This window comes from Rousettus aegyptiacus, unplaced genomic scaffold (assembly GCF_014176215.1).
Source record: "Rousettus aegyptiacus isolate mRouAeg1 unplaced genomic scaffold, mRouAeg1.p scaffold_m13_p_3, whole genome shotgun sequence".
Classification (NCBI taxonomy): domain Eukaryota; kingdom Metazoa; phylum Chordata; class Mammalia; order Chiroptera; family Pteropodidae; genus Rousettus; species Rousettus aegyptiacus.
In genome coordinates this window covers 126415718-126442213 of record NW_023416306.1, presented here as the reverse complement: position 1 = coordinate 126442213, position 26496 = coordinate 126415718, and the positions used below count along the sequence as shown (strand labels likewise).

The 26496-nt window shown below is 33.7% G+C and overlaps 1 protein-coding gene across 6 annotated transcripts in view; it reads right to left on the bottom strand.

Annotated features, from left to right (window-relative positions):
* The window catches only part of TCF12 (transcription factor 12), a 286947-nt gene that overhangs the window by 57729 nt on the left and 202722 nt on the right, over positions 1 to 26496 (bottom strand). For all 6 annotated transcript variants that reach the window (XM_016160437.2, XM_016160436.2, XM_036238494.1 and 3 more), the window contains 2 exons: positions 16046 to 16181; positions 12907 to 12959 (listed from right to left, as the gene is read on the bottom strand). In XM_016160437.2, coding sequence (XP_016015923.1) covers positions 12907 to 12959; positions 16046 to 16181 — 189 coding nt within the window. The remainder of the gene's footprint in view (positions 1 to 12906; positions 12960 to 16045; positions 16182 to 26496) is intronic.

Sequence of the window (26496 nt, the reverse complement as noted above, 5' to 3'; positions counted from 1 at the left end):
TCCTGCCTCTTATTTGTAATGTGCATGTAACAGTTAATTTTAGCTATACTCACTAGAAGAAATCATGTAGATCTCGAATTTATTAAAATAACAATCATAAAAGAATGGTTTCTTGCTACTAAATTCTGATGACCACTCTCAACTAAAGCCAAATAATATTTCATTTTGAAAACACATCTGAGGAGGAGGGTGTAACAAACAAGTAGGCGATGGGAGATGGTGTCAGTTCAACGTGTATCAAGGCAAAACAAAATTAAAGTTTGATTAATGTTTATTATGCTTCTCTGGGAAAGGCAATATACCACCCAACAATGTGTCCCTTACCAGACAGAGTGGGAAACAGACTTTTGAAAGAAAAAATATGTTAAGCTACTTGTTCTATGTATCTATGTCACATCTACACACAGTAGGGCAGAAATATTCTTCTTCCCACGCATTAGAACTCTGTAATGTGAGATAGGCTGTTCAGGTTACCAACACTGTGATGCCATACATATGATGGAAAAGAGGACTGGACTAGGAGTCAGGAGATAAGAATCCAAGTTTTAGCTCTACCTCTTAGGAGGCATGAGAGTTTAGGCTAGGTCACTGAATTTCCCCGAGTCTAAATTTCCATTTCTGCAAAATGCACACATTAAACTAGGTCAAAGTTTTTTCTAGCCATTTCACCAGCAATAAAACCTTTTATTATCTACTCCACCCAAAAACAGTGAATTCCTATTCTGAAAGATTTTAGTATGCCAAACTCTTTTTTGAGTTATAATGAATATTTTCTGTTAAAAATAAAACACACAAAGCCATGTAACTTTCATTCAGAACTTCTGATTAAAAGAGAAATGAACCATTGCCATGCTGAGCTGAAATAATTCTATTGAAAGAAATCTGATGTTTTAACTAGCATGGATAATTTAATTTCAGTAAACTATGTGACTTGTTAGGTATTCTAAAATATTTTATATCTTGTCAGATTACTATTTTTGAAGACCTAGGGTTTGTGACTCACTGACATAGATAATACCTAATATCCACACCAACCTTAAACTGTATTTTCATAATCACTTCTGCAAGTGGCATAATTAAAAAGCCTAAAGCCTCACATGAATTAAAAAGTTGATACAAAAGGGATTCCAAAAACTTAATTTCAACTCTCAGTTCTCAGCTAAGAGTCCAAATATTTTGTATTCTAATCACATTTTTTATTTTATATTATTACCTAGTAATAGTTTCTTTTAAAATTAACATCTTCTTAAAAAGATTTGTAGTGTCTAGAACAAAATTGTAAAAAGAGAAAGAAGGAAAAAGAAAGATGGTAAAAAAGAAGCCTGACATTAACAGGTAACAACTCTTACCTAACAATGTTATTGTTCAATTAGCTTGATAATTTTTTTTTTCCCAGTAATGTGCAATTTGATCTATAGGTCAGACATTTTGTTTAATACAGCATCATCAAGAAAATAAAAGATTTTTGGCCATGAATTTCAAATAAACATGTAAGCCTCTACAGAGATAGCTTTGTTATACTTACAGCAAGCAACAAAGAATTAAAAGCATCAATAAGGAGCTCATCTAAACTAAGAGGTGACTATGTAGTAAAGAAGTTGGGCCTGTACTTCCTTTCTTTGTGCCTTTAGGCTGGAGAATTTAGTAAAATAGATTGATATGTAGATTACAAATGAAGGTGACCATAATGAATATGTAGGTTGGAAACTTTACAGAATACAATAGAAAAGGGTGAAAAACAGGCATCTTTACAGGTGTGTGCTCTTAAGGACACCTGTTGCCCTAATATTGGTTATTTCAGGCTTAAATGATTGATCTATAAAAAAAAGGTTCAAACTGTGTTACTACTGTTAAAATTGGAATAAAGATCATATGAATGAAAGAACACAATTATCAAATGCTAAAACCTCACATGGAAAACAAAATTCAGGTCTTCCTAGCTCTAATGTATCTTAATTGAGGAAAAGATTATGCCTATGTAAATGAGAAGGATGTCCATCCTCTTTGGCCACTGAAAAGACTTTCACTGTTCTGAAGAAAAATTGGAGCTTTTTCTCCCTAAAATGCTTTTATCAAGTTTAATCATGTTAAATATTTTATAATATAGTTAGTTAAAATATACTTGTAGTCTCTTTGAAGGATATTTTAGATAATCCAGTATGTTATGTGGTTTCTACCTTCTATGAGTCAAATAAGCATAGTCCAGGAAGAAAGAAAAAAGAGCTATGGCTACATTGCCAATCATTTGAGTTTAATTTATTCCACAAACATTCACTGAGCATTTATTACGCACCTAGGCACTGCAGATAAAGCAATAACAAACAAATAAAATCCTTGCCTTATCAATGAATAAACAAATTCTAGTATATCAGATAGTATATTAAATATTATAAAAAAAAATACAGCAGGGAAGGAGAAAGAGGTGATGGGGACATTGTTGCCATTTTATACAGGATGGTCATTAAAGAGTCTCATTGATAAAGTGATATGTTATCAAAGAGAAAAGTATGTGAGAAAATTAGCTATGTGGCTACTAAGGGGGGTATATTCTGGCAGAGAAAAGTAAATGTAAAGGCCCTGAGGCAAGCGTGCTTTATATCTTTAAGGAGCAGTAAAGAAGGCAGTGTGGCTAGAGAGGTAAATTAGTGGAAGATGGAAGTCTGGGAGGTAGCAGAGAACAGATCAGAAAAATCTTGAAAGCTATTTTAAGGACTTTAATATTACAGTGATAACAGAAGCTACTGGAGGATTTTAAGAATGATATCATCTCACTTAGATTTTAAAAGGATCTTCCTGTGTTAAAATACAAATGACTGAAGGAAAACTGGGAGACCAATTGGGAAGATGTTAACATAATTCAGGAAAGAGATAAAGGTGGCTGGGACAAGGATGATAATAAAAAATAGTGACAAATGGTCAAATTCTTAAAGATGATTTTCGTATGAGGAGCTTAATATGGGAAGATAACTCCTATTTTACTTTTATGCCAATGAATCCATAACTTTTTTTTTTTTTTTAGGGAAAGGTTTCCTATATTCTGGTTTTTCATACTTCTCTGTTATGTGAGGATCACATGCTATGGTTAAGTTGTTAACTAGGTCAACCTAGTGTACTGTACAGTAATGGCTGAATTACCAATAATTTACTTTTTTTGTTGCAAATTTACTATTATTGTGTATGACTAGGAGTTAACTGCATAATTGAAGGGGAAAATAGGACAAATAATTGCATTTCTTATACAAAGAAAGTAAGTTAACATATTTCTGATGATCTGAATAGCCAGAGTAGGAGGAAGTTGCAAAGTACAGCATGGAGCAGGAACTTATTAATGAATGATGTTCCCTATTATAGATAATTTAAAAAAATGGCTTAACAGTATCTATTTTTATACTTTTATTTCAAAAAGCATTTCTTGGATACTCTACCATGTGCCCAGAGGGTAATAATTACTCAACAGAAAAGTATTTAAAAGTTATTTCTTTCCAAACATTAGTTATCTTTTGACTATAATTATCTTGAAGACAAGGTACAGGGTCCATGTCTTATTCATATCTAAATCTCTAAAGCCTAAAAGAGTTCTTTATTCACAATAAGCACTTAATATATATTTACTGACCTTAACAAAATGGATTCACATTTCTCTCACCAGGGAGCTACTAAAATAATGCCCACTTTGGTAGCAAAGAGTTTGTTTTTTGAAATTTATAAGTATCTTTGGTGATGTTGTAAAAGATACTGGCAACTTGATTTCAAATAACGTCCAGTTATAATTTAAAAAATTATTGAGATAATCATGCTGAACGAAATAAGCCAGACAAAAAGCTGAAAATCACATGATGTCACTTATATGTGGGCTATAAACCTAAAAGTAACAAATGAACAGGACAGTGACTCAGGGTCATGGACTCAGGGTCTAGTAGTTACCAGAGGGGAGAAGGAAGGGAGAGGGGAAAAGGGAGAGGTAGATGTGGTAAAGCGGGTTAAATATATGGTGACAGAAAGAAATCTAACTATGGGAGGTGAACACACAGTGTAAATATATATATATGCCTTACTGTTAAAGTGTACATCTGAAACTTATTGGATTTTATTAACCAATGTCACCATAAAAAAATGAAAGAAATAAAAAAATTATCAAGCACATGTCAAAAAACTTGAGAAGAGTATTATTATTAATTTATTAAGTATTATTTTTTAATACTAGCCATTATAAAGCTAAAAAGTGAACGAAATAAAAACCATTACGTATTCACTTAAATTTATAGATTAACATTGAAATAGTGAATATTCTGGTCTTGGGGTTAAAGATTCTCTTTTGTACAAAGCTTTTATGTTTAGGAAAAGACATGCCACATGTTTCAACAAAATATTTCGCAATCATACTTGGGTTGGAACTGATTCTCAAGCTGGTAGAGACTATCTTTTAGCTTTGAGATCTAGGAGAAAGCTGAGCCAGGATAAAAGATGGTGGTTTTATGTGTGCGCATGTGTGTGTCTGTGAAAAATTATAGTAGGGCTATTTATTTCAAAGGCAAATTATTTAAATACTTTATACCCAATTGTACCAAGTAAACACTTACTAATATATCTATTTATGGGCTTCTGATGTTATAAACTATCCTATATATTATAAACTATCCTATATATTACCTAATGTGACATTTAACTTCCAAAAAAATTATGATGCCACAGCACCCACTTTATACATTGAGGTTCTTCCACTATCCCAGTCAAGTACATTTTAGAATAAGGCAAATAATGGTTTTGGAAAGTTTCTGTCAATACAATAAGCTCTGGCTCAGAGCCCAGGGCCTTAAGGAAATGATGAAGGGACTAATGAATAATGGGTAATGAATCTTAGAAAAAAAACAAAAAAACAAACAAACAAAAAAACCAAAAAACCCACCAGGAACACATCTAAAAACATTTAGTTGCTTCTCTTTGGGTCTGTTTTTCACAGGAACTACATTTATGAAGAAAGCAAGAATATATCTACTTTAGAGATATACTTGTTTTCTTCAAGTGTAATGCAGGGGTTGGCAAATTATGGCTATGAGCAAAATCTGACCCACCACCTGATTTTACAAATAAAGTTTTATTAGAACACAGTCATGCCTATTCATTTATATATCATCAGTTATACTCACTTATGTATCACAACTACAGTTGAGGAGCTGTGACAGAGGCTATCTGGCCCACAAAGCCAAACATATTTACTACATAACCTTTTACACGAAAAGTTTGCTGATTCTTGGTCTAGCACATTGAGGAAGAGTAGAAATATAGGCTATAACAAAGCAGGTTCTAGCAAAATTTCCAGAAATATAATATCTAGAACCAAATTATTTTTGAAGACTAATAACATTAGCATATTATAGATATACTGGGTTATGTTAAAATAATTGCAGATAATAAAAGATGAAAACTCTGAATAGCCAACACTTTAACACTTGTTTAAAATCTATCCAGCGAATATAAACACTGGGAGAAATGAGAAACTATCCTTGGACTGGTAGTGTTTTTAAAATGCTTTACAGTCTAACTATGAATTTACCTATATAGAATATATCACTGTCCTCAAAATTAGATATTATATAAGTACAATAAATGACTTTTCAAAGTAAAATCATTTCTGATTAAACAAAACGCATAAAGTGATAAGAAATTTTATGTCACCAAATTACTTAGGTTGCAAAAGCCTTCTCTAAGTAAGAATAAAATATGGAACCTCAAACATCCCTTGTGTTAAAATTTGGAATTTCTTAATTTATTCCTTCTTTCCTATACTTGAAAAAATAATGCTCAATTGTATTAGGCAAAAACAAAAACAAAAAACTTCACGTTTCTATTGATGCTGAACACTTGACGGCGGGCATTTATAGAATTCGACCACATATCCTTCAAAAGCCATTCAAGTTACATACATACACACACACACACGCACATGATTATCCTGTATCTAGTGGTGTGAAGTCTCAAAGAGTTGAAAATACCACACCAGTAGCTGGAGTTCAATAAACCTTAAAAGCCAGATTTAAAATTCAGCAATGCTCTTTCTTTTTAAAAAAGAAATAGGTCAGAAAATGACAAATATCACTGTGGTTGTACAACCACATCACATCAGAACAAACGAATAGATACATAGGACTCACTGGTTACTTTCCCTTCTGCTTTTTGACTTGAAATCAGATCAAAGACATTACTGGCTTGTCACAAACATGAACATCTTAGAACTATGGATTAAAAGCCTATTATCTACAATGATACAATTCTGACACTGTTCTGAACAGTAGTTTCTGTCAGCATAAACGGTAGCTATTTCTTCTTATTAATGTACAAAGATTATCTTTCATTCGGTAACCAAATTGAATATAAATTTGGAATGTACTTTAGAACCATTCCCTTTATATACCAAGGTTTTTCTGCTAGACTGACCTATAAGGTCAGAGAAAGAATCAGCCACTTTAGAAATTTTTATCACAGTAGCCTTCAAATAGAGACAGCTAACAGACAGAAATAAGAAACTCTTAAGTACCTACAGTTGTGTGCCCTCCATGCTTGTCTGCCAACGGAGCTAAGCAAATACCTATTTAAACTCATGCTCAAGAACTGGAGGGTTTACTAACAAAAAGTTCCACTGATGCTGGTGCTCCAAGTAAATACTGGTTATTGCACAATCACAAGGTTCTTTCTAGTGTTAAAGGCCTCAGATAATTGTCTATAATACACTGTATCTTAGCTTCCTAATGACTTCCATAGGACACACCCTTTGAGAATATTATACTTGCTGCTTATCTTGCTATTTTTTTTTTTCATCTTGTTATATTCATGGATAAAATGGAAGTTAACAGTTTCTTTATGGTTCTAACTCTTGACCTTTTTCTTACTGGTTGAGATTGTCAGAAATCTTTGAAATGGTAGTTTTCCAAGTTATTTATTTCTACCAGCCCAGAGAGTTATATTTGTCCTCTCTTTCTTATTAAAAAGAAAACAAAAATAAAAACAAAAACAAAACTCAGTTTAACCACTCTCTGGATTTAATATTCTGACTTATTCTATTTAAAAGTCTTACTAATTCTAGCTACTATGTACATGAAAATGCTAGATCCATTGGACATGGTTTAATGGTCTTTGTGGTTTGGGAACACATCAGGAGATATTCCCAATGGTCTCAAGGGGCACCCTTAAAATTTCAAATTAATACTAAAAATGACTCAGAATTCACATTAATTTTTAAAAAGACATTCCCAATAAAATTAAATCCCATAAAAATTTTGGGAAAATGGAAGGCATCATTTCCTAAGTGTAATCAATTACTAATCAAAAGCCTACAGACTTCTGTATCTGTCTGCAGCAAAACAAATAAAGGTGGAATCTAAATGGCTTTGATTCATCACAGAAACAATAAAGTAAGAGTTAGAAAAAATGTTTTTTTTCTTGATGGCTGGGGTGGTAAAATATATTTCGAGAGTTTGACGAAAAAGCAAAGAAATTTATCTGATAACTATAATGGCTTTGTGGGAAAATATAGACTTAAAAAACAAAGGACAAAGGATAGAATAACATTTGATAAAGAAACAAATAGATTTGTGTTAACAGCCTTTATATGGAACTGTAAACCAGTTATATTCAAATCAGTTGTAAGATATACCATTTTGATACATAATTAAAATCCGATGTTCAAAAGATGTGTTCTAATGGTATTGAACGAGAACACAATTTTAAGAATTTGGGTCTAAAGGCCTTCTGGAATTTATCTAGGTGTTTACTTTCTGGTAATAAAAATCTTGAAGGTGTCTTGCTTCTTTCTTTCTTTGGAATTCTTCATCTTTGCAGTATATTAAAAAAAAAAAAGGATCTATGTTTGGAAATACTAACACCAAGTTAAGAAATAAAGAATAAAAAACGAAGGCACTCTCTCTCTTGAGAAATGCTTCAGAGAGCCATAAAGATGTTCAACCAATGATAAAAATAAGGGAGGTGGGGAGGGGGAAGCATAGACTCCTAATAGTTCAGAAAACAAAAATAACTAGTATGCATTCTAGGCAGAAGAATTTGATTCAACAAAATTTCCCTCCTTTTGTAGATTCCTTTTCTAAAAATGAACACATTAAACAATGATAACAATTACAATTTACCAATCACTATGTGTCAGGCATTACATTACATATGTAAATTTAGGTAACACGATACTTTTATTTTTTTACTATAATATTTATCCTTCCTTATATTTTCAAAGTTTTCCTTTGCTTTACAGCAAAATTTGGTAAAAAAAGATTAAAAATTCCTTTTAATTTCAGGCTGTGGCGGTAGGAACTAGAAAAAGGATATTTACTGAGCGTCTATTATATGCTTGGCACATATTAGGCATGTTGTAACCTCAAACTACCATTTGAAACAGGCATTATTTTCTCCTTTTACAAATGGAAACTTGATATTCAGAGAACTTAAAAGCAATTTCTCAAGATTATGAAATAAAAAGCAGCTAAGGCCAGATAAAATCGATCACATGCTTGATTGAAAGGAAGTCTGTGCTTTTCTACATCATCCTTTTAGATGGTAGTAGGTCTTTAAACAACAAAGTCAATTAAAAATAAATTTGATCAACAAAAACATAACTGACAGAATAAACTATGTTTTAAACTTAATATACTAAATAAGATATTTTATGAGTAAACCAAGATATAAAATGTTTTAACATTCAAAATAAAAAGAAAATGGTCTTTGATATTAAATTAGATTATAATCTTGGCTCTGTGTGATCTTGGATGAATTGTCTAATATCTGAATCTCAATTTCTTCGTTTGTAAGAAGAAGAATTAGTTATTTTATAGATTTATGTGGCAAAAACTAAAGATTAAGATGACACAGATAATAGTAATAGATCTTCACAAAGGTTGAGTCCTGCACCCCTAAAAGGGTGACACCGAGGCTGTGAAGGATGCTAACAAATATACTGCAAATGTTACAATTTTTGCACATACTACTAAACAAAAAACAATTGCTCCCAAGCCCTACTCAGTGCTTCAAAATTCCATTAAACATTGTATCTCTGTAAAAATCTGATATAAGTGAAAAATAGCTGGTGTACATATAAAGAACAAAGACTAGTGGTTAGGAGGAGAGGTGCAGGAACTCTAAAAAAGTAAAGATAACGCCCACAAAGTCAAAGTACCACCCATGCCTTGGGTAAGACTCCCAGATAACCTTAACAATTACAAATGCCTATTACCTATTGGACATAAGATACTTTAGGCCTTATCTAGGGTACACTGCCAAGTCAGTTTACCATTGTTGTATCTACACTGTTCTTATGTATGTTCCTCAATCTTCCTCTGGAGTGGGAGAGTAAATCTGCTATAGGAACAATACGAAGGTTGTATTTGACATAGAATCCAGTAATGCTGTTCTTCTAGATGTGGCATGAGCACATTTTTTTTTTTCTTTTTACATGTCTATGTCTTTTACCTGTCTGATCTTCTTCTCTAACAGATGAACTGTTACTCATCTTTCCAGATACAGCTCACATGTCAATTACTGGGGCCATTAGTACTTTTCAAGTTAGTTCTACCTACCCAATGTTAATAGAGCACTTGGTACACCTTTACTTGCCTCACTGCAATGTAATTAATTCACTGAACACTTGTTTCTCATACCAGATGGTAACTCCCCTGAAGGTAATGATGGTGTGTATGTATATGAAGGTAATGATGGTGTGTGTGTGTATATGTTTGAATTCTCAATGTCCAAGCATCATTTTCCTGTTGATGCTACAACCTGTCTGGACAAGCAAGTAGAAAATTAATGTGCTTAAGAACACTAATTCTTCATCAGTAGGAAGAAAACCATGCCTACATGCTTTTAGGTTATGTATTGAGCACATCAGTTTTAAAACTCTTAGTGCACTTTGCATTTTTGACCTGAAAGGAACTCCAGATTTTCCAATCCAAGCTTCCTAACGGATAACTAATAAGTCTAGGGTCATACAATCAATCAATAATTGAGCCAGCAGATTTGTGCAGATCATTCTCTTAATTTTTCTGACCATACAGCTTTAATGATGTCAATAAACCCTCATTGGACCTTCATCCACTGACAGAAGTTACCAGTCAGTTGTTCTGCAGAGAGGAATAGGGGAACTGAGGTTTGTATTTATGATACCTAAATATATATTATGGCTTACAAAAGGAAAAGGCCTCTAACCAAAGTTCTGTGGTCAAATTACGTAGATTATCAATGCTTTGCATGTATTAAGTAACCCTGCTTATTATTATTTTTTATAACAGTATGAGCTGTACTAACTTAGCTCTTTCACTGTATCTTCAGCAAAGGTAGCATGTATTTTACAGAAGATTAAAGGTAGATGAAATAAGCAGCAAACTATGAAATCTAAGATGTAACTGTCAAGTTTCTAGTTTGGTTTGGGAAGTATAACATTCAAATAATCATTAAATAAAATATACATAGTTCACTGTCATTTTGATACCCATATTTTTAACACTTAACATTGTTAAAGGTCTATAAATTACATATATTTCAGGAAAAGCATTCAAATAGAAAATCATAACTTTAAGTTTCCGGTTGTTTTAGACACTGAAAAGGTAAATAGTGTAACTATAAGTGCTCTCAGAAGTAACTATTTTGGTATTATTTATCAAGGTATCTGTCTTTAAAGCTGAAAAAAATGTTTGTTTTTTTAATTTAAGATTTCAACATAGAATTTAAACTAAGATATACTTTCAATTAAAATACATTTATTATTTATTTATCTTTAATAGCATTCAATATGTTTAAATACTATTTTCACATGGTTTCGAAGTAGTGTGTTAATGTTTAAGTTGATGTTAAACATAGAACTGAAAATACTGAATTCTAAATACTGTTAAACTATTTAATAAATCCCAAATAAAGTAGCTAGTAACACAATATATAAGTAAGCTTGGCTTATGAAATTTTCTAGTGGCTCTGAAAGAAATCAAAGTTTTGTCAGAATTCACTGGCCTTTCCCCTTCTCTGTGGCATGCCCTGGACACCGGATACAATACAGAGAACTATCTCCAAGGAGTAGATACTGTTTTGATGAGGGATGCTAGTGACCTCCAGTGTCTATTCTCTTTCTAGGCTCTTTAGTCCATTTTGCCCTTTTGGTTGAAAAACAAAAGAACTATGAAACACCAAAAATATGCTTTTTTTTAAAATCCATCTCAGACTTAAAAAAAAAATGAAATGAATTTTTCATGTATGAATGTTGTATTTTTCACACTGTGTGGTTCTACTAAACATTAATACATAACTTTTATTACTCTCAAAGAAAGAGTATAGCAATAAATTACAAAAAATTGCAGTTACATGTTTTAGCAGTTCTGTCAGCTTTAAATGATTTCTGTTAATCTAACAGAAATCATCTGTTATACTGTTGAACCACCTACCCCTGCACAGCACACAACTGTTAAAATGTAAATTGCCCAACTATTTTTAGCTGCTGCTAAAAAAATTCCTGTCTTTGGGAATAATGATTTGAGGCATTGTGTTCATTTTGTTTATCAAGCAGCCATTCAGCCTCTAGTGGGCCCAAGTGCTTATACAAGCAAAAGCTTTTAAGAATGCCTGCAGCTGCAATCCAACCTTCCAGGTAGGCTGCAGGTTCAGAGCACAGCTGCCCTGGGCTGCATAAAACTCAGATCCATCTGGAACCGAGTTTCACAGAGGATTTCAAATGCGAGTTTTCATGTATCACATGGAAGAGAAGGCGGGCAGGCGGGGGTGGGGGGGAGAAGGTAGGGAGGGGAGAATATAGGAAAGAAGGAAAGCAAACAACCAAAAGATGATATCTCTGCTTCAGCCTTAATAAAAAAAAGGAAAAGCTCAGACCCATGCTGCTCCTTCTAGATTACTACATGCCAAGCCGGATATTCCATTCAGTGTATACTTCGATGAGCTGTGACTGACTCATCCAGCAGCACCTGCGCCTATGTGTTAAGTACTGCCAAATAAAAGCCCAACATCCATTTACACAACAAAGAGATGTACCCTACAAGGCATGGGGCCTCAATCCAAAAGCCCCACTTTCCATTTGTTCTAAGCAAAGGGAGAGAAAAAATAATCTCCTCTCCTTGCACCAGGGATTTTTAAATTATAGGTGAATTTATGATGTAGGTTCATTTACAGATACTTTTACTCTTTAAAAGAATAAAGTATATTTAATAGCACAAACACCCCTACGGCATTAGATTATCATGGCCATTAATGATTGTTCGCCATATCTTTCCAGCCTCCTTCACGAAAGCTCTTTATTCTCAAAGGACACATTTTTGAGCAAAGAGGGATCAACAAACTAGTTGCTTGAAAGCTTTCCTGATGCTAGGATGAAGTTAGGAAAGGCTTAATGAAGGCTTTAAAATCCACAAGGGCTTCACAATGAACATCTGACTTGGTGATTTATGCATATTAATAACCTCGGTCCTACTGAGGCAAGCTGAGCTGAACATGTCCTCCGAATCTTAATGTCTTTAGCTCCACTGGGATTATTACAAATGTAAATTTCTAAGATTCTCAGCTATTAATCTCTGTCTGTCCTCCTGTTCAGCAACATAATGACTAATTAAACATCAAAAGACCTGTACAGGAGATCTTCTTTGACAGCTACCGGCCTCGTCCTCTTCCCAAGAGAGGAATTCAAATGACAGGGACATGGAGTAAAAGCATAAGAGTAAGCTACAAATCATTGCAGGGAAATCTAAAAACCTAACATTAAATGAGGATTTATCTCAATCAATGAGTCCTTTAAGCAATGAACAGTTACTATGTGAAGTGTGCTTACTGACACCAATAGAATATATCCTTGTAGCCAGCAAATATAGACTGTTTAAAATCAGGTTATCACAAAGTGAAAATAATGGTACTTACAGAAGAAGGCAAACCAGGAGGCACCTTTCTGACTTTCTTTGCTTGCAAAGGATCTGCGCATGGAAAACAGTATATTTCGTCAGCATTTATATTGGAACAGATCAGACTTCAAATGAACAGGAAATAATTTTTTTCCTACTGTCCTTCTTGTTTCCAATTTTTAGGAGTAAACAAGTGAATATGGGGATGGGGGCCTCATTCCAACTGGTTCCAGTGCAAAACAAGTTTTCCTAATGAAGTGATATATTCTGAAATAAATATCACTTGAGTTTGGGAAGATGACAGCAAACAAAGTAAGAAAGGAAACGACAAACCAATAAGCACACATGAGGAAAGGGAATTAACATTTTTAAGGGAAAACCATTCATTAGCATCTAAGTCACTACACCAACAGGCAGCCTATACATCCTTAAACAAAAATGCCAAAGATAAACAATATCTGGCACACTATATTTATGAAACTTACAGACAAAATTTTTGTTCTTTGTGAAGCTTTTCTAGAACCCTACTCACAACAGCATTCCTTGAGAAAAAGTCATACTCTATTCCAAGACAGTCAAATGAACTGTTCCTAGTAGTCTGGAGCCCATCACTCTATTATGTGTTAATTACTAGTAAACGATGCTGATATTTAGTATAATTTTTCCCTGCCAGCTAAATAGAAAATTTTCTTTCACCATGAGCTGCCACTATACAACTGCATACATAACGTCAAAGTAAGCTAGCTAGGTAGCTAGCTAGCTATTTATTTGTTTGTTTGTTTACTCCCCTCTTTAATCCTCCCACTCCCATTTCCACCCCTGACCAACAGGATGTTGCTGTTTCCCCTTTATGAACTGAATCTCTGAAGGCAGGGTGTCTCTTCCCATGCCCTCGCAGCACACACCAGGGGCCTGATGCACCCAGGGTATGGTCCATGGCTCCACTTGAGGCGCGAACCCAGAACCTTCTGTATGTAAAGCAGACCTGCTAACTACTACACACTATGGAGCCACCCCCCATAATGTCAAATTTAAAATCACGAATTTGGAATTCACAGTTCACTTCTGGGAGGATGAAAAGTGTAACAGTTAAGAGTGTAAGTTGGTTGGATTCGAATTTCAGCTTCATCATACAGCATCTATGAGCTTGGGCAAGTGACCTCTTTGAGCTTCAGCTACCTAAGATGGAAAAAGAGGATAACACCTCCTGGGGTGATAAAGATAATCCATGAAAGATGTTCAAGGATGTGCCTACAGAGAATGACATTTAATAAATTTTAGCCATTATTATTAGGCTTATATTAAAACTTGGCAAAATGACTACAAATTGGATACTGTTTTGCAGAATGCTGACTGCTTAAAGCATCTAAATAACTTGAGAAGATGCTCAGATTGGTACAGATGATCTCTGAGGTCCTTTCAGCTCTGAGCTTTTATGAATAACTGCAATGCCAAAAAAGAGGGGCTAAGACTGAGAAATAACAATAAAGAATAAAATAATAATCCACTAAATGATATCCACACAGGACATGAGTGGGCCTTCCTGGGTACCAAGCCTTGGCTAGTAAGTTACTTAGCTTCTTGGGTCTTGGTTCCTCATTTGTAACATGAGTTTACTATTACAATCTCATAGAGGTTTTATAAAGATGTAGTAAGTACAGCACAGTACCTGGCAGAGAAGAGACAATGAACAGTACCTATCACCATCATAATCAAACTAAAAGTGAGTGACATTAATTTCTGGAAAATTTGAATTTTCATGAAATTTACCCCCAACCCAGTTATTTTAATAGTTCATTTTCTTCCTGAACATTTAGTAATAGTACATTGGTCTACGGTAGTGCTTTTTGTCACAGTATATACTCATATAACATACCAACAAAATATTTTCTAAAATATTAACATGTCTAGACGCAAATGAATGCTCTTATCTTGACTAACTCATTTAGAGGGAAACAAAAGGGGAGATAGAGAAAAGACACTTTACAACTTTCATTTTTTAAATAACAAAAAGTTTACTAGCTTAAACCATCTAGGCTCATTCTAACAGTACATATACTAAATCATCCATAATGAGAGGCAGGCCCATCTCGTGAAAGTTCTCTGCTGAATGGGATAATTCAACATTGTGCACTTTGTTATCCTCAAGCATATTCTAGACCCAGAAACTAGGGATATTTCACCAAAATATAGGCTTGACAGAAGAGAGATATAAATGGAGGCAGTCGACAAATATTTGTGGAATGAATGACTATGATACATTTTCTTCTGGTGGTTTATTTTAGAAGCTGGCCTATCTTTAATAGAAATATGCTTTACAATTTCAATTTTCTGTATAAAAGATTCTTTGGTAGGAATCATCAAAAATTCCCATATTTAAACAGTGCCTGGATAAGATGTGAGAGTACACCTGAAACTTACACTAAGTAGCAACACAAAATAGACTAATCTGGTTAGGCGACATGTAAAGGAAATGAGGGCTAAACGTTTAACAGGTACTGAGTTTCCTTTCGAGGTGATATTTTGGAACTATACAGAGATGATGGTTGCACAGCATTGTGAATATACTAAATGTCACTTAATTGTATACTTTAATATGACTAATTTTGTTATGTTAATTTTACATCAATTTTTTAAAAGTGGGGCGTAGAAACAATTAATATGCAAAGAACACTGGACATGGAGTCAGAAAATCTTAAATTTTATCCTGTGTAAACCACCCACTAATTATATGGATGTGTCCCTCTTTTGAGCCTCAGTTTTATGTTAAATCTAGTATTACATCCACTTCGGGGTTGTTGTACTGATGAGAGATGAGAATGTACATAAAACCACTTTATAAACTGTTCAGCATTTTATCCATTTTAGTAAAAAAAGGTGTTAATATGAGCACATAACATTTTTTTAAGAGGAAAAACTAGTCCTATTTTTAAGCCCTGTTTTTCACTATTTAGTTCTTATTTTGATGACCAAACAAGAGTATTAAATTGATTATTTAGTAAATACCTAATAGATATATTACCTTATGCAAATTAGCTCCAATATCAACATGATACCCAATAAACCAAATTTCTCTAATTAAAAGTACAGCCAATAGAAGAGACTAAAGGTGAGGGAGAAACATCTGTAGGATGGGATTTGTCACGTGATACACTTACCAAGTGCTGCAGAGTCATGGAGTGGTCTTCTCCTGGAGCTTGTGGCGGAGAATGAGTAGTATGGTGTCCCAGGTTTTCCTGAAGAAGATAGCTGTGCTGGGCTTCCAAGTCCTAGATCTTGTCTCAGGAGACTAGACTGTAAAACAAGGCCAAGAAAACAAGTTATCTACCCACTGATAATGATCTAAACCTGAAAATTTCATCACTTCTGAATCATTTATAGTACCTTCGAAATGTTTTGCATTTAAGAAGCATTCAATAAGTACTTCTTTGAGTTCTTTAATACCACTGGTATAAGCCTATATTTTCTTTTTCTCCATCTTTACGTTGCTTGCTTTCTAGTAATTATGCAGATCTGTACAAACTAAAGGTTGAAAGACACTTTAGTCACTTGGGGTTCCATCCTTTAATCATCATGAGTATTTCTGAAAAATCACCCCCCAGTCTTTGCTTAAATGCTTTCATGCCACATGAGGCATTCAATTCTGCTCTTTTTCTTTTCCTTTCTGGACTGCTCTCATTGTCTGAAGAGCGCCAATATTTTTAAGACTAGCGATTCCTGTTTTCTTCAACTGTGTCTCATGACATGAATTTGAATGTCCTCCTCACCATCCCTGACATAAACCTCTGAATTTATTTTCAGTTTATCAAAGTCTCTTGTAAAATGGAATAGAGGGCAATGCACCAGATTATGCAGAGTAATTTTCAAGACTACATTTAAACAACCCAATTGTGCTTGCTCACATTGAAAAGTTAAGAGTGATCATACTCTGTTACTCTTTATTGCATATACTGCAATTAAGTCATGTTCCTCCAATGATATCCTTGTCCAGTTTGTGTGGTTTTTTTTTTGGTCTCGAGTACAAGACTTAACATTTGTCTCTGACAAAATTCATCTTGTTATATTTGATTCATAATAATCATCCATTCCTATCTTTTTCAGGTTCTGACTCTGTCAACCAATGCGTCTGCTAGCCTTCTAGTATACAGGCATAAAAAATGGGATTAAAAAAAAAATCAGGATGACAGGCTGAGGAGAGAGCCCTATAGCACGCTACAGTGACATCATGAGAATGTGTCAGTGCTTCACTGAAATTTAGAGATTCGGCAGCCCTTACCCGCTAACCCAGTGATGCTATTATAAAACAATGAAAGTAATTTGCCAGAATTTAGTTCCAAGCTTTCTCGTAGCTGACGGAAAAAGACCTCAACTGGGAAAGGTATTGGATATACCTGAGAAGATGCTCTCAAGTGAATATGCTGATTTCTCTGATACATTTACTATCCTTCTACAACATTTTAATAACCTTTATTGCTATCACCATACTTTTAGTAGTTCTTTCAACCACTGAGTATCATGAAAGTACTGAGAAATAAAACTTAGCTCTGGTCAGAAAGAATCAGTAGAACTTTATAACAGCAGTTTTAGTAGCCCTGACCTTGCCTCTATTCTGATAATCAAGAAAAAAAATCTTATTTCAGTTTATCATACTACTTAATGATGATTAAATAATTTTTAGGTTTCAGCTTAAAAACATTGAGGTGAAATTCACATAACACAAAATTAACCATTTAAAAGTTTCCAATAAATGACAATTAGTATATTCACAATTTTGTACAATTATCACCACCTAGTTCCAAAATATTTTCATCACCTCAAAAGAAAACTCCATACTCCTTAAAGTCACTTCTACTTCTCCCCTCCTTTAGCCTCTGGCAACCACTAATCTGCTTCTGCCTCTATAGATTTACCTATTTTGAATATTTCATATAAATGGAATCATAAAATATATGATATTTTGTGTCTGGCTACTTTCACTTATCGTAATGTTTTCGAAGCTCATTCATGTTGTAGCATATGTCAGTACTTCATTCCTTTTTAGGGCTGAATAATATTCCATTATGTGGACACACTACAGTTTGTTTATCCATTTATTCATTGATGGGGCATTTTGATTGTTTCCATCTTTGGACTACTATGAATAGTGCTGCTATGAACATTCATTTACAAGTATTTGGATACCTGTTTTCAATTCTTTTGGGTATATACTTTGGGGTGGAATTGCTGAGTCAAGTGGTAATTCTATGTTTAACCTTTTGAAGAACTGCAAAACTGTTTTCCACAGTGGCTGCACTAATTTTACATTCCCACCAGCAATGTACGAATGTTCTATCTTCTGTATGTCATTGCTAATGCTTGTTACTTAAAAAAAAATATATAGCCAACTTCATGGGTGTGAAGTGGTACCTTACTGTGGTATTTTCCTGCATTTCTCTAATGACTAATGATATTGGACATCTCTTCATGGGCTTGATGGCCCTTTTTATGTCTTCTTTGGGAAAATGTCTATTCAAGTCCTTTGCCCATTTTAAAATTGGGTTGTCTTTCTGCTGTGTATTGTAGAGTTCTTATATGTTATGCTTTGAATACTAGAACCTTATCAGACACATGATTTTCAAATATTTTCTCTCATTTATAGGTTGTCTCCTCACTTCTTGATGCCCTTTGATGCCCAAAAGTTTTTAATTTTGATGAAGTCTAATTTTAATATTTTCTTTCGTTCCTCGTGCTTTTACATATCTTAGAATTCATTGCCAAATCCAAGGTAATGAAGATTTACCCCAGCATTTTCTTCTAAGTGTTTATAGTTTTTGTTCTTTATGTAGATCACCAATCCACTTTGAGTATCTATGGCATTAGGTAGGGGTTCAACTTCATTCTTTTGTATGGTGATACCTCAGTTGTCCTAACATGGTTTATTTAGTGGTCTTGGCATTGGCATCTTTATTGAAAATCAGTTGGGCATAGATATTTAGGTTTATTTCTAAACTCTCAATTCTATCCAATTGGTCTATATGTTTACTTTATGCCAGTTTCATACTATTTTGATTATTGTAGCTTGGTAGTAAGTTTTGAAATTGGAAAGTATGAGTATTCCAATTTTATTCTTTTCCAGTATTGTTTTGGCCCTTTGGGGTTCCTTGAAAATATATATAAATTTGAGGATCAGGTTTTCCATTTCTGCCAAAAAAAAAAAAAAAAGCCACTGGAATTTCGATAGGGATTGCACTAAATCTGTAGATTGATTTGGGGAGTACTGCCATCTTAACAACATTGAGTCTTCTAATCGATGAACACTGAAGTTTTCCATTTATACAGGTCTTTTAAAATTTCTTTTGACAGTGCTTTGTAGTTTCCAGTGTACAAGTCTTACACCTTGTAGTTAAATTTATGAATAGGTATTTTATCCATCTCGGTGCTATTGTATATGAAGTTGTTTTCTTAACTTTATTTTTGGTCTGTTCATTATTAATGTATAAAAATACAACTACTTTTTGTATTGATCTTGAATATTGCAATGTTACTAAATTCATTTATTAGCTCTAATAGTTTTATTGTGGATTTCCTATACGTGAAACTGTATCATCTGCAAATAAGGTTAGTTTTACTTCTTTTCCATTCTGGATGCTTTTTATTTCATTTTCTTGTCTAAGTGTCTGGTTAAAACTTCCAGTAAAATGTTTAATGTAACTCCTGAAGGTGGACAGTCTTGTCTTGCTCTTGATCTTAAGGGGAAAGGCTTTCATGATTTTACCACTGAGCATGATATTAGTTGTGGTTTTCATAAATGACATTTATCAAGTTGAGAAAGTTCCCTCTTGTTACTAATTTGTTACGTGTTATCATAGAAGAGTATTAGATTTCTTCAGATGCTTTTTCTGCATAGATGATCACGTGATCCCTCCATTCTATTAATGAATTATAATGGTTGATTCTCAGTTGAACTACCCTTGCATTTCTCAGGTAAAACCCACTTGGTCGTAGTGTATAATCCTTTGAATATACTGCTAGATTTAGGTTGCTAGTATTTTGTAGAATATTTTTACATTAACTTACAAAAAGGATATTGTTCTGTAGTTTCCCTTTTCCTGTGATATCTCTGTCTTTGTATCAGGATAATGCTTGCATACATTACACTAAAATTTCCATTGTCACACGTTTTATATTCTTCTCTCTTTTTTTGCCCATGCTAGGCATATTCAACATTCTTCCAACAGTGATCAGAATATGGCTCATACTATGCTAGATGGGACATATTATTACCACATTTTTGAGGGTAGGGGTCATGTAACTTGAAATTTTCCTTTAAACATTAGTCTTTTAGGATGTTCCCTGCTCATTGCAAAACTGACTGTTCAAGATACCATGTTTCGAGGCACGTGCTATATTTATTACTTTATCTGCTTTTCCTCATGTTGAAGGTACATATGAACTAGTCATTGTACACATAAAAACAAATACATGACAGGAACTGAACATTCATGTCTCTTTAACAGTGCTCCTTACAACATTTCCTTGGCATATAAATTCTAATGGGTATATAACATGATAATTTATACTTGGGGTCAACAAACCATGGTCTGCAGGTCAACAGAAGAGTTGAGCAGTTGCAAAAAAGAATTTATGGTGTCTGCAAAGACTAAAATATTTACTACTTGGCCCTTTTAAGAAAATGTTTATGAATCGCTTATGTAATACGTTAGTAGAAGAACCAAGGACTGAATTTTGATGATGGTGAAGAAGTGTGTCTGCTTAAGTTATAAGATAAAGGTAAACTTTCAGATGAATAAAATGTAGCGGGCGAATTATTTCTTCAAAGAAGTCGAATAATAGTCATGATAAAGACTAAGAGAGACATCAAATAATCTAAATTGTGAACAGGAAAGCACATTTCTTATATTTCTAAAAGTAGATGAATATTTACAAAAACGTTGATGTCCTGGAAACAGCATGGGCTTTGGAGTTAACTACCCTAAATTTGAATCCTGACTGTATGCTTCTGGGCAAATTATCTTACATTAATGTGTCTGTTTCCTTTATTATTAATGGGTATATTACTAATTAGCTCACACCATTACTGGGAGAAGTAAATAAGGGTTAAGTAAAAGTGAGTATAACTTAGGCCCTAGAAAACAGACAAAAACACTCCCTCAATTTCACTTTTTCTTTTCCCATAGATGACCACATTCTAAGTATCACAGAAGAATGAAAATAAGATGAATGGCATTTTAAATTCTGTTTCTTGGGCACAAACTCTTTGTCCTAAATAAGGAGACCTTGTGTGCACTGAATCAAAGCTGGTTAAGTTACAACTCCCAATGACTACAATATGGGATGTTAGAAATAGGAAAGAGAACATGGAGTCGAGAGGGAGTTGACAGTTAGAAGCTAAATCCAAAGAGTAGTGTGGCACATTCAAACTGTTTCAATCTAAATCAAGAATAAATTGAAAAACGCCAACTTATTCCTTAAAATGACTCAGCAAGTACATATTTGTGTGTATAAATCCACATACATAGCACACAAACATATATAAATACATACTGAGTCAAAGAAAAGGAATGTATGTACAAATGTGGTAAAATGTTAACGAAACTTGGTTAATGAGCATACAGATGCTCACTGTACTATCCTTACACTTCTTCCATGGATTTGGAATTTTTCAAAATAAAAAGTTGGAGAAACGCAGAATAAATATCAAAGACTCACCAACACACTTACAAATGTATTATCTCAGTTAATGTTTACTGCAATCTCAATTATTATATGGATTTTATCTTACGCAGATAGCAAGTAGTAGAATCCTAATTTGAATCTAGGTCTGCTTCACAGAGGCTCTTTCTGCTCAATACACCAAAACTTCTATAATAGTCTAGGAACCTAATTATCATTTATAAGATTGTTAACTAACTGTACATGAATTTGTGGATTACAACCCTAAAGCTGAGTTACCTATAGGACACATACTGTTAGATTTTGAACATATGCATAAGAAGGACAAGATTTTTTAGGGAAAAAAGTTTACTTGTTATCAATTTTAATGTTGTTAAACCTTTTCCTTACTATAAACAAATATGGAGATGTGGTTAGGAAATATCTTGTCTTCTTTCTATAGTGAATATTAATGTAGAAAAAATACAGAAGCTGTTCTTCATTCAGCTGCCCCAATAAATAACCATTTCTTCCTATTTTATTTATATAATGAGCTATAGATTAGGCAAAGTAAAAGAAATTGTTTTTTTTAAGAAATTGTTTTTTTTTGAGAACACAAGATGATATTTTATCCTGTTAACTAAAATAAACCATTCAGTCCTATAAGAAATGCAAAAGGAGTTTAACACAAGGTTTTCTCCACAAAGACTTGATATTCTAGGAAATAATACTCATGAAACTAATGGAGAATACAACTAAAAAATCAAGGGCTAAACTATATAAGCCTAACATTTTGATATTCTACCACTAACAAATTCACATATTTTTCCTTTGTTTTATTCTTCAAACATTTTGGTAACACTAAAACACACATAATAAATTAATTTCTTCCTTAAAATAAAATTACATAGCTCACATTATTGATTTTTCTGCCTGCCTAAAACAAATGAGAAACACTATTGATTACTACTGATCTTGTCCTGGAGGTATCTCAGGCAGAAAGAATAAAAAAGCATCCCTGAGGATACAGAACTAGGCAAAGCAGTTTTATTCTGGCTGTCTTATTCGAGGCAGAATTAGAATTCTGAAATAACATAGCACTACATTTCTTATCACATGCTTAGAATCTTTTTTTATAGTCATCGAGAACCTCATCTGTGAAAAATATATCTAATTACTGAAGAATAATCAATGAAGGGTTATCCCTAAAACACTAATATAGCCAAGATTATTGTAATAAAACCGACAGCAAGTAAGTTTTATTTTGAATTACATATGACAAACTTCTAGCCAGTAAATAAAAATTCCCATTTCTTTATAAGGAGCTTTAGTACACTATGTGATAATTTTAAGTTCTCTCTCTCTCTTCATGTGTTTGAAAATTCCTGACTCTAAAATGTGAACTAGAAAAGGCTATTCAGTATAAGCCGTCATGGTGATACTGACCAAAAAGTAAAGGAGAGAAATAAAGCAGTGGGCTTGGCCAACATCATTTATTAATGCAACATCTTAAATATATTGGAAGGTAGTGTAAATGTGTTTTAATAGGAACACAGAACATCCCATGTAAAAACAGTGCTGCTCGATAGCCAGGAGGATTCAGAATCACACTGCAATGTGGATATTCTTTACCCTTAAAAGGGAAAGTGTTTGAAATCTTGATAAACATAGGCTGCATCCTATGAACTGCTTTTTACCATTAAATGGCTTAGCCCATACACTATACTACATACACTTTGATACCCATAAATTAAGATAAATACAAATCTAATTAACCCTGTCAAAATTATTAGCCTCCTTTTATGATTAGAAATTTAAAGTACTAACTAATCACTAATTTGTTTTCTAGAAAAATAAAATGGAGAGTACCTAAATGGTATATTCACATATCTCAAAAAATTTAAAATATTTAATATGGATTGATGGAACCTCAGCTGTGTATATTCTACAGAATTCCTTAATTTCATGCCTATATTACACCCTTGAAGTGGTATATAGTTTTACTACATAAAAGCAAGCAGCTGTTCCTAGATTTGTCTTTTTGAGATGAGAACGTACTAATTAAAGAGAAAGGTATAAAACACAATCATGATAGAGTACATAAACTGTTATACTGTAACATGTGTTTGTCACTGAAAGATGAAGAAACAAAACTGTTCTACAAGCAAAATTTTGCAAAAAATAGTATCATCATATATGCAATTATTCGTTTAATTTAGAGACATCACAGTACACTTTATCCCTAAGTCCACTTGAAGTTTTGGAGACTATGACTGGGGAACTGAAGAGTGACAAAGAAGCCTCTCATCCCAAGTCACAATAAAAAGTCTCAGAGGGTGAAGGGGGAACTCAGGGCAAAATATAAATGTTAGGCTTTAATAATGTATCAGTTTTCTGTTAATTTTCTACAAATAATTAAAAACAGACTAATAAATTTTGAATTTGGAAAACACTGACATTTATGAAATAATTGTTTTATCATGCAAATTAATTTACATTGAAATTCCAGGGATATGTTAGCAATTATCAGCCTGTTGTTAAAGAATTCTATCCTGAGAATCTCATTAGATAGTGATGTAAAGTACAGTTGTTATCATTCTGAGAACAAAGGGATCTTGAATGAGTAATCAATAGCAACTGGCAGAAAATGAGACATTAATTATGATCCTCTCTAGTGTTTTGTCTAAGACAAGATTTCATTAAATGCTTTGTGCAACCTGAATAGTTTCAAGTCATTACCAACACACTGGACAAGATATTAATTTGTGTGTAGGGGGTAGGGGGGTGGGGGGGGGGGGAAGGGAGGGCAGAAATGGAGATGTACAGGGACACAAAGTGAAAGAAAACCTGACATGCTTCTATGCCTTTCCTGGGTCAATAAAAACACACCAACCACCACTAGCCAACTGTTATGCTCATTCTTTTACAAGTCCCAAATCTTATAATCTCAACGTGTTCTCTTGAAAATTTAATGATCATTTTCTATACTTAAAAGTGTCATGCAGGTTTGAGAAGATAATGACAGTCATCCATCAAATGCATCCTGCCAATGCAATCGGCCCCATCTTTCTGGCTTAAAAAGAGAAAAAAGAAACTATCTATGTACTATTAAATTACTAAAACTTAGCAGTAATCTTAGCAGTTCGTGTTTCCAAATCTTTATCAGCAACAGAGGGAAATTTTACCATTTTCCTTTTCATAATCCTTTTCATTAATTTTTTTTTCTGAACTTTTCTCCTGAATCCTGTACCAGCCAATGAAAGATACTATGTAGAGATATTTGGGATGTAGATCAATAAAAGATAGACGTCTTGGGGAAAACAACCACAACAACAACTATAAGGACAACAAGCTAACAGCCATTTTAATATATCTAGTATTTAAATAATTGAAAATATACAATAAAAATGACTTTCTTTTAGTATTTTATTGCCTTCCATAAAGAGAGTCTCATTTCCAAAAATGGTTATAAGGGATTTCTTAAAGGCAGACTCTCATGAGGTTAGGAAGGGGCACACTCTAAGTATGTTTCCTCCTCAGTCAGTTTTTTTGAATGTCTGAATTTAGAAACTTTTCTGTTACATAGGGTCCTCTGAAAGTCATCTGCAAAGCTACTAGCATGCCTTTGAGCCATTTCTTTTGTGAATACAAAGGAGCCAACTATTGAAGTGCTTAACATTACAAAGATAAGAGATAAAGAACTGTCATTTCTCTTTTGCCTTTGTGGAGATGGTGGTATATAGCCCTAAGATTTTCAGCAGAGGTTCTAATACTTTGAAGCCACTCCCTTTCCCTAGTAGATGCTAGTGTTCACTTCTATTAAATGAGCACCCCCTCTTCCCAATCTCTTTCATTTTCAAGAATACAATTAAGAGTAACACAAAATCAAAGACAGTAGTAGGCATTATTTTGAACATTCTATACTGGACATCTTTAAAAAAATAAACTTTTTGTGTTCTGAAATTCTCAAATATAAACAAAAGTAGAATAAAAAAACAGCACAACAAAACTTCATGTACTTTTCACAGTTTCAACAAATGTCAGCATTCTGCTGCTCTTGCTTCCTTTATTTTGCTATCTCTCAGCTCATTACATGACGCCCCGCCCCCCCGCAACTGACAACAATTCCTTTATTACCATGTAATATCCAGTCTGTAGTCACCTCTTTTTTCATTTCCCCCCCAAAAGGTGATGTCTAACCTCCAGCCACGACTTAATAGACTCTTTTCTCCTGAAATAAGTTTTCAAAAGAATGAACTGACTTTTGGAAACAATGTTCCCAAAGAATACTAAGAACCAACAAAAGTATAATCAGCAAATTTTATGGAGAGAAAAGAAATAAAGAAACAATGAAGTTTTCTCCCTGCCATAGTAATCCCTGCATAATCTAACTCCCGCCTTTTAACAGAAGCAGGAAATTAAAATTGCCTACCACCTGATACTCCCGTGAGATTTTCCTCCCAACAGTTTATTTTACCTATCTTCCAAACAACTCACAAATCCCAGAAGTTTACTCTGCAGGCAGCTGATGGTTATTCCTCTTGCTAATGCACTCTTTCCTAGATCTCAGGACTCAGATTCAAACATTTTCTGACTGCCTACTGTGTGCCAGCCATGTGCATGACCCTTTTACATGCTACTTCATGAATGAATCATCTCTTGGCTAGCTTTGATACTTGATCCAGTATAAAACTGTCAAGTCTTCTTAATATTCCTGACTCTAATAATATTCTAATCACCAACCAATAATCTACTCCAAAAAGATGCTGTCAGTACTGGGAACCACTTGACATCTGAAAATTTTAAGTCCAACATTCAACTCTGACACAATTTTTTCTTACAGCACCATCATCCCCTTATTACTATTTGTACTTGCTCTTTCGCCTCAAGACACTCAATATCTTGACCTTTTCTTTTCCAGTCTCAAAGTTTAATCATGGCTTCATTTTCTTCCTTC